We start from the raw sequence: 17,045 nt of genomic DNA, 5'->3' as shown, positions 1-17,045 counted from the left end.
GGTTACCCTGCTCTTGCAGGGGGGTTGGACTAGATGATCTTTTTAGGTCCCTTCCAACCCTTGGGATTCTGTGATTCTGTGATTCTGTGTGACCAATAAGCAATGCTAGGCTGGTTCCCAGACTAAGGAAAAGAGAGGGCCAAGATTGTAGGAGGCAAGTCAGGGACAACTTCAGGTAAGATTCTTGTATACAAGGACCAGTTAGTTGGCTATGCAACAGAATGTTCACTGAAATGCAGATTTTTCTGCCTTTCAGTTACCACAGCAGCAACACATTAGGGCAACCAGGTCCACATAATAACAGCTTTTTCTTTCTGTATTTACTCAGATGTGTAGAATACAGTCGTAGGTGCCCTCAGTATGTGGCTGACAACGAGTTAATTTAGAGCTGCCCCGTCTATTCAGGTTACGCACACAGAGCACCTTGCCCAGGCACAGCACAAGCCAGCTCCTAACCCTTCACTTTTTCTGCTAACAGCTTTGTTCTAGCTCTTAGTTGGGTCAATGAGGGTCTCTTGCAGTTAGTGACATGTGCCTTCAGCTGGACACGGAGCAGTGTGACAGCAGAGGCACACAGGCTGGGCAGCACCACCAAGGCATGTGTAACAGATGCTTAGACCAGCAAGGCTCACTGAGCATCCGCTCCACACATCCCCACCGTGTGCAATACCCCACAGCATTCTCCACAGATGCTGTACAGAAAAGGCCTTCTTTCGTGCCTGTATTTCAGGACACTAAACAACAGGGAGGTTTAAATGACATTCTGTCTGTAGCATAAGTTTGCACAAAGCTGTACACACTGCAAAACAGTATTGCATAGCCCTGCTAGTGCAGATGATGGTTGACCAGACACTGGCTGGCAGTACAGAGGTTTCCTTAACTGGTGCTGCATGTTAGATAGATTTCCTAGCAATTCCACCCTGAATCTACAGCCTTCCCCTTATAACTTGTTCCTTCTGCAGCCAGTGTTCCTTCTGTCAGTCCTGGCAGTGCCACACAGAACTTGTGACCTCTGCCCAAAATGCTTTGGGCTACTTGTGCTCTGTCCTCCTCCCCCCCCCCCCCCCCCACCCCAGCCTACCAGCCCCTTCTGTACCGCCCTGGCTGACTTTCTGACTCTTCAACATCTCTCTGGATCACTGGCGCAGGCCTTAAAGGAACCTAGTTTGGTCACCATACTTTTACCATCCACTGATGTCTTAATTGATATAAAGCAGCGGACCTGTTAAGTAAGCTAAACTTGACTTTAGTAACCAGAAAATGCAAAGAAACTGTAAGGAAGAAGCACAGACATCCATGACAATAAGCACTGGGTTACACTGTATTTTATCCTGACTGGCACTTACAGATCTCTGCTGATAGCTATGAGCAGATACACACTGCTAGAGCTCATAGTCACACACGTCTTTCTGAACACGCGTTATGCAGTTTGTCACATAATGCCTCTCTTCAATCCAGATATTTGTTTCTCATATTGCTCACTTCCACGCAGTCAAGAGCACTGAGAAAAACGCTCTGGGCAAGCAACAAACAAACAGGTGGGCTGCTTTTATATTTACATTTCAAACAGATCTACCCCCTGGCCAAACCCTGTGTTTGGACGCTAAAGGGACCACAGAAGCTCTGCGAAGGCGCTGGAGCTTGTTTGCCAGGTTTGTTTTGAAGAGGCGGCCAACGCCAGTCCCTGCGGCTGGAAAACCGTTCACAACAGAGTGACACACGAGCCTGCAGCCACCTGAGGTGCGCTCCTCAGCAGCCGGAGCAGCCGGCCCTGGGGGAATTCGAGTCAAACAACAGCCCGCATTCACTCGCCTGCACTATTGATCAGCTCGGCTACTGCAATAAATTAAGCCCTTTCTTAATCGTATCGGCCCTTTTTATGCGCAGTGTTATCCAGTGCGGCTTCGCTGGCAAACGATGAGATCTTTCAATACCACCCTCCAAGTAATTTATATGTAAATAATAAAAAGCGGGTCCCAACACTGCTCCCTGCAGCACTCACCAATTAATCTCCTTTTAGCTTTTTTACTGCCACCCTTTGTTTCCTGCCCTTTAGCCAATTTCCAGGAGACTGTGCCAACTTTCCACTTAGTCTGCAGCTTCATATCTTTTATATTAATAACCTGTGATGCAGAACAGTTTCTCAAATGTTTTCTGAGAAATCAAAGTGCTCATGCAAGACCATCTACTGCATTTATTATGATTTTTTTTTAATTCTCTGGTAGACATAACCCTGAAGGACTTCAAGCCACTAAAGCGTGATGTTTACTTCTTGAAACCACCTTGACTCCCTTTGATCATACTGTAGTTCTTAGCTATTTGCCTTGCCCGTTCCTTTCGATGGTGTAATTCCTAAAGATTTCTCCAGAAGGCAGATGTGAATCCGAAACCGTCTCCTTTGACATGTTTGTGGAGTTGTCAGAAAGGTTTTGCTAACATAACGAAATGACAAAAATTCTCCTTCATTACCTTCTTGTCATTTGCTATGGTGGCTGGCTTAGGGCTCCTCACTGGCAAGGGCCAAATGCTGCTGTCAGAGCCGCACCTCACCCCATCAAATGGCTGAGCTACCCTTTGAAAGATTTCAGGATGAAATTCCGCTTTTCAGCTGCAACAAGGTGGCTCTTGCTGAGCTCTAAAAAGCAGAGTTTCCTGCTGAAAGCTTTCAAATGAACTGCTCCATTATGAAAAATAAATATTTAATTCCATGCCAGAGAGCCTCAGCCATGGCTTGCCTGCTTTGTGCTACTCCAGTTCATTACAAAAGGCTCAATTCTCTGGAGCTCACCAACCTGCAGAAGTCCTTCAAATCTGGTCTCCTAACAGCTGAGCCACTGAATCCTGATTACATTTGTCAGTCTTGGCTACATGACTTCTCCTCCCGTAGCCTGGCACTCTATCAAAGCATCATTTCACACCCCTCTCAAATCACTTTTATAATGCCTGTTTCTGGATGTAGTCTCAGGGTTGCTTACCTTTCCTTCTGCTAAATTTTGGTGGACATGGCATACCAGAGCTTTGCCACGCTGGAAGTAAATGTTCTGAAAACTCGCCAAGTTGCCCTGAACTTGGGAGAGGACAGCACAGAAAAAGAAGCCAGAGGACTTGGATCCTCCCTCTGTCACGACTCACTGTGCGCCTTAATTTCCTGTGCTTCCTTTTTTCCAGGTCTGGAAACCACACATTGTGCTTCCCTACCTCTATATAAACAATTTGAAATCCAATGCTGCACAAGGGCCAAACATGACTGCTGCTTGATGCCACTGCCTTTACTTCCAAGTGCCAAGCTTCCCAGATGGCAGCACAAAGACACTTGCTTAATGTCAGTTTCTGTGCAAGGTGCACTGTAGAGGGACAGAACAAGTCAGGGGAAAAGCATGAGGAGATGAAGCACTGGGGTTCTCTCTGGGAGGAGAAGGAAGAGATGATTAGGAGAAGGACGTGCAATGGAAAGCAAGTTGGAGCATATGTTACTTCCTAATAAAATTCAGGGCTTTTTTTGCCAGTACCTCTAAATTGAGGTGGCTGGTGCTCTGTCTTTCCTCCTCCTGCCCTTGTACGTTTCTGCTGAATTTAGCTGTGAAGGGAATGTGGAAACAAAGCCAATTTTGCTTCCCTTTTGCAAAGCAGTTAAGAGATCCTGAAACGTGGATAGCATATGAACTGGATGTCATATTCCAGAATTTGAACACGTACAGACACATTCCATACAAATCAGAAAAGCCCATGAGAAGTTTTAGTTTATACACACAGACAAATACTGCAGCAGCAATTGGCAGAGATGATACTGCTGAGATACTGTGCTGCAGCCATTACATACCCCAGCAACACTGGGTCTCAGCATGCCAGAAAGAAAAATAAATAGGTAGAATTGCATCATTTTGCTGGCACTAAACAAATCCATCAACACTGATGAGGGCAGAGCTGCTGCTTGCCTGGCTGCAGAGAACAGGAGCAGGTCTCAGATGAAGGATACCACACATTCAAAGGGGGAGAGGGAAGGTACCGGATTGACAGCAAGGAAACATGAAGAAGGAGCTGTCAGTAGATCTCCCACTTTTCTTCAGGGCTAGAATCCCTCAGCATTTTTTAAATTTGTATTTTGAAAGTCTCAAAACTATTCTAAGCAAGGTTAATGTAATAACTTTGCTCCTTCCTAGCAGTATGTTATCATTTGTGTATTTTCATTCTCTTGCACTTCTGTAGCAAGCAATAAATTCCAGGTCAAATACCGGGTATGGTTAAAACTCCAGCAAGCTAGCTGACAGTGGATAGCTCTCAGCATCTGGGGCATGGAAGCAAAGCCTCCTCCTTTTTATGCTGTCATCAGATGGCTTGCCCTTGCTTAATATTTTATGAAAAATATGTGTCATCTATTCCTTGACGTAGGACAGGAATGCAGTTAGAGAGGGGGAAAAAAAAAGCGAGGTTTGCAAGTTTCTTGTTAACAAATACATTCAAATCCCTTTGGAAGGCTTGATATCCTCCACTGCAAGGTCTCTGGTGGTCAAACACTGGAATTGTTTGTGGCAAGGCAAGTAAAAATGATGGAGGTATTTAAAACTACACCTAACACAAATACTGCATAATCCCCTCATTATGCCATCATCTGGGAATGTGCATTGCTATTTCTGTCATTATTTGGTGTTTGCATAAAACCACCATAAAGAACTAAAAGCCGAAGGTGAAGAGGCAGACAAATGGAAGCAGAAAGCCCTCTTTCAATTACTCTTGGCATTTTCCTGCTCAAGAGTAGTTCTGGTATCCTCTGTGTAATGCAGGATACTACACTACTGTGGAAGACATCCAGTGCTCCCTTATGGAGAACACAGATTTACATAAGCTTGTGCGAAAATATCATGATCCAGGCCTCAAGGGGAGCTGGAGTACGTGAAGGTGGGGAGAAATGGGTGTCTGTCACGCTGAGTTGCAAGGCTATGGGATAACCATAGACCAGGCAGTGAGAAGGCATCAATGCTCTGCCAGGGATGTGGAGCAACAAGAGCCAGGGCACACAGTTGTGGAGCTTACAATGTTCTTCCTGTGTGGATGTTACTAACATGCTGCACCCTGGGGAAGGGCAGCATGTTACCTGGATTGGACCACAATTAGAATGGACAATTTGGGAAGAACAAGTAAGCGTACTAAGTATATTTGTTTCTCCCTCACAAATCAGATAGTTAAACCTTGGCTGTTTTACCTCAGGAGACGAGGACAAGAAAGGTTTGATATATATATTGGAGTCATGGACTTTCAGGTCATGGTCTCCCAGTCCTCGGGTCACTCCAATTGTTGCCATAACCCGAGCCTGGAAATAAGGAAAAGCAATGGGATTAAATCTTGTTACATGCATCAATATCTAGTCTATCAATAAGGAAAGAAATAACATTCCTACTCTGTAACTGCTAGAGTTGGGGATGAATTCCCTTCCCTCTTCCAGAAACTCTAGATTTAACACAGCTAATCAAAACTGTTCATGCTCGTGTCATCTCCATCTCCCTTATTATTCTGTATTCATCCACATCCCAGTCTGTACACCCATCTTAAACCGTGACCATGTATAACGGACTGGGACTATGGAAACCTATCCCAGACGCCTCACTATCCCATTCCAATCTATGAGAACATGCCTTCAGCAAATTATAATGTTAGTAAACAGGTTTTATAAAAAGGATGAGAAGCGTAATTACTCACTTAAGAAACATGTGGCCTCTTCCTACTATCATGCTGCAGTATATTCCCCCCCACCAAGGAAAAGTGCCAAAGGCCACCTTAAATTCCTAAACAAACAGGAGACAATGGCACTGACCACAGTGCTCTATTCTGTAAAGAGCCAGTCTAGGGCAGGTCTGCTTTTACCTTAGGTCTACCACTTCCTTCCCCAAGCACCTTCCTCTACAACATAAGCTGTCTCCCAAGAGATGCTGGGCTCTTCTTCATTAACACTTCTCCAAAGATTGAGCAGGCAGGCAGCCTCATGGGGAACCTCACCCTCTGCTCTATCACTTCCCCCAAATTCTAGTTTAGCTGCAGCAGCTTCTGAACAAGAGAGCTCAAAGCATCAATAACAGTGAGCAACTGACTCAAAATTATTTTGCCTCGCTAACCCCTGGCTCCATAAAGCAATAAGAAAGTAAATTAAAAAGATGTGCATGAAACATTTTGCAAATAATTATAAACCTAACCAAATTCAGAGATAAGCTGCAGGTCTGAACCTTCAAAACTTGGACTAATTTTGAAGAGTGTGTATTTTTGCATTGAGATAACAACCTAATGCAGCAGGGGAGCACTATTTAGAAACACAGTGAGCATACCAATATCGGCAAGCTGACACCACTGCGTCCTTGTATTGATCTTATTGCTGCATCCAGCTAAGCTTGCTGGGATCAGCACTAATGATCTCACTGTTCTTAATCACAGAGCTGTAACAAAGTACACCCAAACAGAATGGTTCGTTTTCTCCCTTTCAAGAAAAGCTATCAGCATTCACACATGAGAAACATTCAACATTGAGTTCATGTACACTAGCTGAAGAAGATATGGTTAAGGGGTGTTATACTTTCCAAATCCTGCCCTCATCCCTTCCCTTCCTAAATTAGTTTTGCATCTCAGAGCCCTACTAAATATTCTCCTGCTTTGTTTTCAGTAACGTGAGGTACTTTGCTATCTTCATCCTTACTAGTTATATTTTACAATGAAACCAGGAACATTTTAAGTAAATTATTTAAGACTGCCTCATTGTAGCCTGCTTACAATGAAAGAAAAACAAAAGCAAACTGAACAGCAAAAGACTATGTTTGCTATAAAAATGCTTTTTAGTATGTTGAGCTCTCCCTGCCACCCCCAGACACAAGACTGATTTATGACAGAACCAAGATATTCTTTCAAGCTGTCAAAACGATAAAATAAAGAGATACTGAGTGGAAAACACTGTACTGCCACAGGCTAAACTGAGTGGTAAACAGCACAGAATTCCTTCTTCCTTTGGTGTGAGGAAAGAAATGTGCCCACCTTCTTGCCTTCTCCATATATAAGGGGGAACTTCAAGTCATCTTCCTCAATGGTTTTGTATGCCCTGTGGGGGGAGGACAAACAAAATTTATAACGCTTGCACTCAATTAGTCACCCAGTGCCCTGAAACAAGCAGCTGTGATTTAACATAAAAATAAAAATCATTATTTTTCCTAGGGACTCTGCTCTGTCTTTAAACCAAAATGGAAATTTTATTTTTCTGTGGAAAGATTTTCCCTAAAGAATTATCCATTTCACTGAAAGAAAAAATGAACGCAAGGAAATACCTAACATGTCAGTCTCTTGCTTGCAAGGAAAAAGAGGTGGACTTGAAAAACATCCTAATCAGGTAAGATATCGTTGGCTATGGCAGCAGCTATACTGTAATACAGTGCCAGGAAAAAAGCCCCAAACCAACCAACCAACCAACCAGAAAAACCCCAAACCCACTACAAAAATAACCAATGACCAGATTCACACTGTTAACATGGAACGGTGAGCAATGAGACAGCGTGGACCCAGTCAAAGCGTGAAGCAGCTCTCCAATCCTTTTCTCACCTTTCAGGATTGCTTAAACCAAGACAAGCTTCATGTGCCGGAGAGTCTTAGGACATTTAGTTCTCATCTGACCTTGACTGCAACAGTCAAGGTTGTCAGAGATTTCGGGTTTCACAGCAGCTTTCCCATGGCCAAGAGACAAGAGAAACAAATGCTCATACTCTGCTTCTGTTTACTGCATACCTGTGTATTCTACCTATTACACATCCAGCTGTTGACACTGATGAGGTAAGAAGGTGAGCATTTTTGCCAGCGAGATTAAATAAATAAATAAAATAGATGGCTGTAGGGTCCTGTGGCTTATACAACATATGCTCGAGCCAAGGTGCTGGGGAGCCTCTTTGGTTAAACTACGTCACACCAGAGGGACATGCTTCCTCTTCATACCACAAAATTGTCCCTCCCAGCCTTTCCCTGCCCAAAGCCTTTGATGTGATACCAAGATCGTCCCCTGAGTGCATGAATCAGTGCACCCCTCTGAAGTGGAAGGACAAGCAGGAGGAGGGAAAGCTCTGCAGCAGGTCGCCTGCCAGCCACCACCAGTCCTTGCTGCAGCGCAACACTCCAGCTGGGCTGGCTGCCTGAGCTCCGGGGAGTCGCATTTGATCAGGTTTAAGCAACGTTAAGGCTGTGACACAAACCAGCAGGAAATTAAAAATTAAGGGTGAAATCCTATATTGTAATTGAACTGCCCCCTGCTTCACCAAAATACGGCACAGGCCTGGGATCAATAAATGGTGCTATATTACACAGCTATACATGCTGCATCGCCCCGGCAAGCCTCAGCCTTCCAAGAGAGTGGAATAGACATTTAAGCCCCACATTTACATTTCCCAGTAATCACTGGTAGGGCTGATATTAGGATTGGAGGGGAGGGGAAGAGAAAACAAAAAGGAAAAGCAACCAAAATGCATAGCAAAAAACAGTAGTGGAGGACTTTGCTCCTGTACTACAAAACATTACTACATGTGAAATCCCAAAACGGAACCAGGTGAGCTTTGCTAAACACAGTGGGTGACTCATGGGAGACCACGTGGGCAAGATTATCTTGGGGCTTGGGCATTTCTGTAAGAGACAATACAGTGAAGGCATCTGAATGGCATTTTGTACTGCAGAGGACAAATGGATTAGCTCTTAAACAAAACAAAAAGGCATAAATCACTACAAGTAGCCAGCATGATAATACTTCCCTGATGTTTAAATCCTGAAATAGCATTTTGTTGAGAAGGATGAGTCAGTCATGGACTTAGCTCTTGTTCTTTCCTTTATTTCCAACAGGGAATAGTTAACACCTCTGCCTCAGTCACCAACTTGGATATCCTGGTTTGAATGTGGAGGAAGAATTTTACCATTCTCAATTGACTGCTCACGAACATGTCCCAGAGCTTCCACCTGGAGCTACAGTGCTGGGATCCGAGGCAAAATGTCCTCGAGGATGAGTCCAAACTCTCCTATTCGTTGCATAAAGCCAGTTGTGCTCTGACACCAAGAAAAAGAGTATCAGCTGAGTCTACGTCGGGCATCAGTCAGATGACTATTCAAACCATAAGCCTGACTAGACAACCATTCCTACTGGGTTTTCAAGTTGTAACATCTGTTGCAAACAGCAGACAAGACTAAATTGATACGACTTATTTGCAACCTCCTTTTTAAAGGAAAACCACAAACTATGTTACCTGCAAGCTAACTACAAATACCTAAGACCAAATCCCTCACTTTACACTGTCCTGTAAGAGCCAAAAATGGGCTCTTCCCTCTCTCCCCGCCTTCCTTATATTCTGCATAGCACATCACGCTGTGCTCTAGGAAGAAGATAAAAAAGGTAGGGAAAAAAAAAGGGTAAAAGAGGCATTAATTAGGCTGGTGTCCTTCCAAAGAATGGTCCCCACTGCCAAGTCCAGCATCTTTATCCATAAGGACCACTGTCTCTAGGGCCTTCAACTGTGACACAATGGTGTAAGGATGCTGGAAGAGGCTGTGTTGCAAGGGCTGAAGCTAACTTGTTTCATCAGCAGATTAGGAAGGGCAGCTGGCTAGCCCATGACCTCCTGAAGCTATCCAACTGAGTGAGGGAGGCCCAGAGGGCTACTGTAATTTGTTTATGTTTACTCACAGCAAATCATCTCTTGGGCTCAGAACTTGGGTGTCAAGACTCATCTCAAGCACGCTTATTCTGTTGATGTTGCTATTGCCTGAAAAACTACCAGCACTTCAAAAACGATGTGCAGAACTGCAACCACAGCAGTGGAGCTGGCACAGGCACTCTGAAAAGCAACCTGAGACACTCTAGAAAGGTACCTACGTCCTACAGTACTAGCAAAACAGAATTAATAATATATGAGCATGTGGTTTGCTGCAAGAGAAGGATGAAGGACAGCTTTTCAGCTAGCAGCTCTGCAACTGCACTGGGGAGAAGGAAGGAAGGAAGCTATGAAGTTCGTTTTGATTTATGCCCTGTGAAACCTCGTGTACTTCATACGTGTGTTTATTTCACACAGGCTACAACCTTCTGGACTATTTCACTTGGTTTTCTGTAATAAAATCACATTTATATCTTTGTGTGCTGTTTAGAGTGCGCTGTATATAAAGATATAGTACAGCAGTAGGTATATCAAACACAGACATACAGAAAACCTGAGGGGGTTGTTTGGCTTTTCTAGTGCCAGCATGGCCTTAGTCAGCCATCTACATAATTCAGCCTAGCTCGCTGTTTTAAAAAGCACAAACACACGGTTGCAACCCTTCACCCTCCCCATCTTCATCTCAGGAGGTCTCAGTGGCCACCATGCCATGACAAGACAGGTTATAAAGAAAAGGCTATGCTATTGCTTGCTCGTCTGAATGAGCCTAAATACTGTCAAGTGCTTATGCCACGTAAACCTCTAGTTTTCCAAATGGAAAATCAGGGGGGCTGAGGGAGGAGTAGAAAAGGCGAGCTTGTGCCCAGCTAGATCTAGCCGCATTTTTTTTTTCAGTTAACTTCATTTCTTCTTTTCATTTCAAAAGAATTATGAAATGCTACTGCTGTCCAAAAATACTGAACTAGGGCTTGACATATGTACCACCCACAACGTTACATTTGGACTCAGGATCAACATTTTGGAAAACAGGGCCAAATCGCACCACGAGCCAAAAGAGATGTCAGAACGAAAGAACTAGGACTGACATGATGTTACTCATATGCTAACTGGAATCTGCTCTAAATACACGGTGAATAAAATCACCAGCAGCTGCTAAATACACAAGACAATCTACGGAATAAGTTTCCTACAGTGCTGAGGTTATTAGGAGTGCTTTAGGCACTCTTTAAAGAAAAGATTATCAAAGTTACCTGAATATTGCTGGGTCAGAACTTGAAAACCTGGTAAGCTCCCAAATACAGATTGCAGAGCCAAAAGCCTAGATAATTTCTTACATGTGTTATGCATTCTCCTGCCATATAATTTGTTCTTAAAATTGGCCTTATGAAAGCACATACAAATTCACGTAAGAGTAGAAGTTGGTGGTGACCAAACCCAAAATCCACATAGTGTTTTCTTTTACAGCAAACTGTGTAAGGTTACTGGTCCTGACAAGTATTGTGTTGGCATCCCCAGGCACAACAGATGGTGGCAAAACCACAATCTACCCTGACCTGGAAGGCTCAGTTCTGTGCATGACAGGGGAATCCAGCCTCTGTGCTCTGCTTTTCCATAGTACTTGGCTTTAGAAAGTTTGTCCATTTTTCACATCTCTGCTAGAGACACCTGAGAATTAAACCTAAGGAAGGAAAAACAAAATTGTCAAAGGGCTTTAGCTTTAAGCATACAATAAACCCACTTGTGGCAAGCGAGCAAGCAAGAAAAAGCTTCAGAAATGCACTAGTTTGTACTGAGGACAAGGATGAAGGCTCTCCTTTGAGAAAGGTTTATGGCTTTGGCTTATTTCTAGCACTGCTTTGATAATCTGTAAAAAACCCCAAACTCAGTCAGAACCACCCCCAATCTGTCCCTCCTCTCTCGCCCTCCAATAAAACCTCACAACAAAACTAACCCAGCTAGCCAACCAACCTCCCTTCCCCCAACCTCAGCTTTCCTTGGCCATTCCAATAGGAAATCAGATTTTAATCTTTGAGCAACACAAAACTTGAAACCGGTTGTGGCTTTTTTTTTCCCCCTCCCACACAAGGAATCGGTGGATTGGAGCTCGCTCTTTGGATAACAGAGCTTAAATCACCAACCCAAAAGGAATTGTTTATGTGTACTGCCTATTGAACTACAGGCATCAAACCAGTATAAACGTGTGCTTAGTACCAAGAAGAGATGTGCAGTGTAAGTTAGGCACGGAGCCACTGAAAATGGTGCAATTTATCTCTCGATAAGCCATAACCTTTTAAAAATGTCCTTACACATACGTGCTTTTGCAGAATCAGGATCTCTAAATCCAGGCAGTGCTATCTGACACTAAGTACCTTCTAGGTAGGTTAGCTTTAATGTTCCAGTGCCTCAGTAGCTTTCCCTTACTTCTCATCTGACAAACAGTTTAATGAGGAAAACTATGATAAACAAAGCTAATAAAAGTGCATAAGCTATAGCAATGTTCGTTAAGAGACAACATGGTGGCAAATGCAAATCAGTTATAGATGTGCACATATGCACAAACCAGTTTTTAGGGAAAGATCTACTCTAAACCAAGATACTGACATAGGGTTTCTTCCAGGTAAAGAAGAAAACATACAAGTTTTAAAATACATGTTTTTCACAGAAAAGTCAGAAACTCCTTCTTGTGAACCTGAAACTGTACAATGTGTCATTCTGCAAACCCCAGTTCTGCCTACTTGTCTACAGATGACAAAAAATGAAGCATCTCAGCGTGACCTGTACACACACACCATCTCTGGCTTGGTCAAATCAGACTGTTATGTGAGCTCCGGATCTCCAGGGAGCCTTCACTGTCATATATAGCCCTAACATGGAGTCTGGACTTTGGAGAGGCTGTATCCTGCCCCCCCTCCCCGCCAAGTACTCCTGTGGAAGTAATTCCTAAGCAAAACAAGCCCTATCCATCTTGGCCAGCCCACTTTAAAGATTCAAGCACCAGCATCTTTTCTCGGGCACTTTCTGGAAGGTGGCTGAGTTTTTATTCCACTCCCCTCCAATAGAGCATTAAAAGAAAGTGGGGGAGGAAGAGTCGGTGGAGGGGGTGGCTAAGGATCTAGATAGGTCCTTGCCCCCAAAAGGACAAAAAACATAACTGGGGCTATTTACAAGCACTCTCTCCTGCTGCTTTTTTGCTCAGGAGGCTGGGAGGGACAGAGCAAGTGTACCGTGAGCACTTTCATTCACTGCTGGTGACCACTTGAGCTTCCACTACTGAGTGACAGAAAGCATGTGCAGGTACTGCAGCTGCACATCAGGTGGGTCTGTGTTCTGCAACAGTCTCACCAGGCCAACTCTTTCTTTTTTCCCCAGTGAATTTGTTGTCTTGAGTGCTTCTTAAAATTTACTTCATCTCTTCTAAAAGACAAACAGGAAAGTTTGTCAGCATTTTCTCTGGAGATAAGAGGGATAAGGGAAGCAGGCTGTTATAACCCTATGGGCTTAATGCACTGTGATGGACAGAAAAAACGTTTGTAAATTCACATTTTGATGTGCTGCTTGTTAAAAGGATGTGGTGAGGCAGATGGGAGAGTGTTAACCTCGCGGTGCCTGCTCCACTCCTGCTAGCTGGGATCTTCTGAAAGGAGACTGCTGTTAAGAAGGAATCATGAAGCAAACTCTTCTGGGAAAGATCACTGTAGCATAGGATGGGGCAGTCAGTGAGACACAGCAAGCAGAGACCTCACTATACCACAGCAGTGCTGAGAAGCAAGGGGACCCTTAGCAAGCAGCAGAGCCATAGGTCAGTTCTGGGTGGCAACAGAAAGAAAGAGGATTTCCTAGTGACCCAGATGAGGTTATGTCCAATTTGTGTAGCTGGGGAAGCCAGAGAAAATAGGAGCAGGGGAAGAGACTTGACCTTACCAGGAGGAAGAGGTGGTTTTGCTTGGGTTTTCAGATTGTAGATAACCTCATTTCAGTTCAGTTTCTTTCTGATAAAACAGACTGGGAGCCTTTTGTTTGTCCCTGATATGCAGCACCTGATCTAGTGCCAAGGCAAAGCCCAAGCAGAAATGCACAGCTGTGCAGGGACAGGCCTTAGATGCACTGCTACCAGAAGGAGATGCTGCTGTAGGATGTGGCTCAGACCAACCTCATTGTTGCCAGACTTGCTGGGCCCTGAAGAGCTTTATCCAAGACCAGTTCTCTCTTCTGTTGCAGCACTATTACTTTCTTGTTTCTGCTTTCTCCTGCCCTGAAGACACTGGCTCAGCTCTTGCAGCATGTGTGCACTTGGGGAAAGGAGCCATTTGTCACTGTCAGGAGACGTGCTGTACACAGCAGGTCAGCTCTCACCTCCCGCTGCTCCTGCAGTGAGGGCTGCAAATCTTGAGAAGATGCATAACATGCACATTGCAAACAGCCATTCATCATTGCTGAGCTGTGCCCCAGACACCCAGGCACAACCCAGCAAGCTGCCCTGCTTGCTTGCACTGAAGAGACACGTCCCGTCCTGCTCCTGGCTCCCTCGCAATGAGAGACAAGAGCAAAGACGAAAAGCAAGAGGCCATAGATTACTGTTTCTGCTGCAGAAATGATATCCTATCTCTCTCTTCTCCAGAAAGGCCCAGTGCTGCAAAGGTGGCCCATAATCATTAAATTATGAAAATGTAAGTTGCTGGGAGGAAATTAATACCAGGCGTGACTGGGGAAAAGGCTGCTTTCTTGTGAAGTAATTATGAAATTAAAATTTGATCTCTCCCTGGCGATTGTACAAAGGGTACGGCTGAGGTCTCGAACACAACAATACAGCCAGGATTTCAACAGAAGAAGCACAGAAGGTTGCACTAGACAAAAAGGCTCAATTAAAAGGGGAGGGGGGAGAAAGGATGACTTTTTGTAAATTACATGAATTTGGCTAAAAGGCGCAATCAAGCAGGTTATGGCACAGGGTTTGCAGACTTCCAATTACTTTTTACAAGTTGGAATCAAGCTGTTAGGAAATGCAGCTTATCTGAATAAGACTAATAATGCTAAGCTAATTAGACCCACAGGCATTTGCCAGCAGATAAATTCAGGCTGAAAAGAGGGACACTGTCACTTTAAATACTGCCTTGGGATCAGTGGAAAAGCTAATGAGGAGTGTCAGTTGGGGCTGTTTTATTAGGTGGTTCTCCAGAGAATATAGCCCGAGGTTTCTGTAGCAGGGCTCCTGCACTTGATTCAATAAATCAATTTATATTAAAGGGGGGCACAGTGCGGGCGCCTGGTCCATAAAGCATTTCTGTGGCATTTCTCAATCTGCTCAGGCACTCCTCAGGCAGGCTACCTGAACACGCCGTCAAAGGACATCGAGCCCAGCAATAAAGAATAAGATAGTGGCTGCGTTAGCAGTATTTGCTCAAATCAGCTCGTGCATTACCAAGCAAAACATGTACGTTGGCTCTCACCGGGGCATTCTGGATCCCCAATAAGTGATTAATGAGAGCCTGGGTTTTGTGAGCTGGAGTCTGAACCGCAGACGGCAAGGCGGGCTGCACAATGAAAGCAAAAGGCATCCATCCCAAACAAAATAAAACGGCTTGAAAAGTGAAGTTGCTTTTTGAATCAGATGCTTAGGGGCTGAAAGACATTCCCTGTTGGAAAGAAAAGGGTGAGCACAGAGCAGGCTGGCAGCTTTCCAGGCAGTGGACAATATTGACTCTAGAATAAAATGGGTTTTGCTTAGCGCTCGCCCCAGGACACCAGCCTCCCTGCTTTGGAATAAATCATGCAGGCAGGCGATTCCCCGGCACTGGCTGACCCTCGGGTGCTGACCGTGTGCCACAGTACCCCCTTGCCCCATGGACATGGAGCTGGTGAGGGCTCCACTGCTGCTGTGCATGCAGTGTGATCAGAGGCAGCACTGAATGCCCCCACTGGCTTGCCTTGGGCTTCAGCCCATGATATGCGGTGGGTACTACACCAGCTCAGGATGCTTTTGACAGGATGCAGCTCAACTCTGTGTACTCCTGGAAAGCAAAGGAAGGCACCAGCAATCAGGTCGAAAAATGGACTTGTTATCTAGGGCTCTTTTGCCACCCTAAAATCAAGTAAAAAAGCTAAAGCTGTGATCTGGAAACAAGCCTTCAAAGAACTCTACTTCAACACAAGCAGCAGAAAGGCCGCTGTTTGCATTCCAAAGAGGAGCAAATAAATTAACTCTGAAACCATCAAAGCTGATACCAGTTGGTAGTGTCTTCTGGATGACTTTGGTTAAGTGCAGCACCGTATGGCTCCTGCAGCCCCACGGGAGGCTGACAGGAGAAACCTGGGAAGGAGCCTTTGTGCCAGTGAGCGACACAGCAAACCGGGTTTTGGGAATATGTCTATGATATAGTCAGAGCAAAGTACTTTACAATTGTTCACACTGGATATACCCATGAGTAAAGAAAACCCGACCAACCATGTCTTAACTTTCAACTAAAAGGCGGAGACAAAGAGTACTAATTCTGTGCAGTACTTTAAAAGAGCAGTAGCCATCAGGCCTGCATTTCCCCCCCCAAATATTTCTACTTGCAGGTGACCTTCACCCCTTTTTAGCACTGGCAGCACTTCGCTTACATGGCCACTGAGTCTTCCCTGATGCTTCTGTGGCCAGGACTTGTCAAAGCCACCAGAAATACCCTCTTCCTGGTACAAGTTTAACCTCTGCAAGCCATGGGCCTGAAAACCCCAGACCAGAGACCCAGCTGTGAAAGGCTGTCAGTAACACGGATGTCTGCCAGCAAATTATGGCTCGAGACAGCTCGGAGGCTTGTTCAGCAGGAGACACAGCTCTTAAGATGCCTTGCCAGCTACAGTACGCATTTTGCAATGGTTGCTCAACCACAATGCATGTGGGGCGAGGGGACGGGAGAGGCAGCTCGCAGTCAGCTCCCACCTAAATGGGAATTATTTTAGATACATTTAATACAGTGGATTTCTCATCCCAGCTGCCACTGCAGAGAAATCTGAAAGGGTGGGAGAGCCAGAGGGAGAAAGGAAAGGCTGGTCTCAGAGCAGTTACAGGCAGCCTGGACCAGTGATGCGGTACACATTGCTGGATCAGTGGTTGTCCTAATGCTGTGGGGAAACTTGGCAGCTCTGCTACCACTGTGGGCTGTTGAGACAAAGCCAGTGTGGAAACTTCACATGAGGAAAAAAAAAAAAAAGAAGAAAGAAAAGGGGAAAAAAAAAAAGGCCAAATGCATTATGACAAACCCAAAGACAATAACCTTTTGTAATCCAAACAATCTGAGCAAGCCAAGCCATTGTTGAGTCTCTGAAAAGCTCCAGAGCACAGGAGAAGGGAAAAATGAAGGAAAAAAAAATTAGCCATCGAGCTTCTAACAGAAAACACAGAAAGTGTCCCGAATT

The 17,045-nt window shown here is 44.7% G+C and overlaps 1 protein-coding gene across 5 annotated transcripts in view; it reads right to left on the bottom strand.

Moving 5' to 3' along the window:
* PPM1H (protein phosphatase, Mg2+/Mn2+ dependent 1H) overlaps positions 1 to 17,045 on the bottom strand; it is a 166,726-nt gene that overhangs the window by 34,917 nt on the left and 114,764 nt on the right. For all 5 annotated transcript variants that reach the window (XR_010613675.1, XM_065684378.1, XM_065684449.1 and 2 more), the window contains exons 7-8: positions 7,012 to 7,075; positions 5,201 to 5,308 (exon numbers count right to left, since the gene is read on the bottom strand). Coding sequence is in view for 4 of the 5 variants with exons in the window: in XM_065684378.1 (XP_065540450.1) it covers positions 5,201 to 5,308; positions 7,012 to 7,075 (172 nt within the window). In the remaining variant the exon portion in view is untranslated. The remainder of the gene's footprint in view (positions 1 to 5,200; positions 5,309 to 7,011; positions 7,076 to 17,045) is intronic.

The sequence above is a fragment of the Lathamus discolor genome, chromosome 1 (assembly GCF_037157495.1).
Source record: "Lathamus discolor isolate bLatDis1 chromosome 1, bLatDis1.hap1, whole genome shotgun sequence".
Classification (NCBI taxonomy): domain Eukaryota; kingdom Metazoa; phylum Chordata; class Aves; order Psittaciformes; family Psittacidae; genus Lathamus; species Lathamus discolor.
The sequence above is the reverse complement of the archived record's forward strand: the minus strand, read 5'-3'. Positions and strand labels throughout refer to the sequence as shown.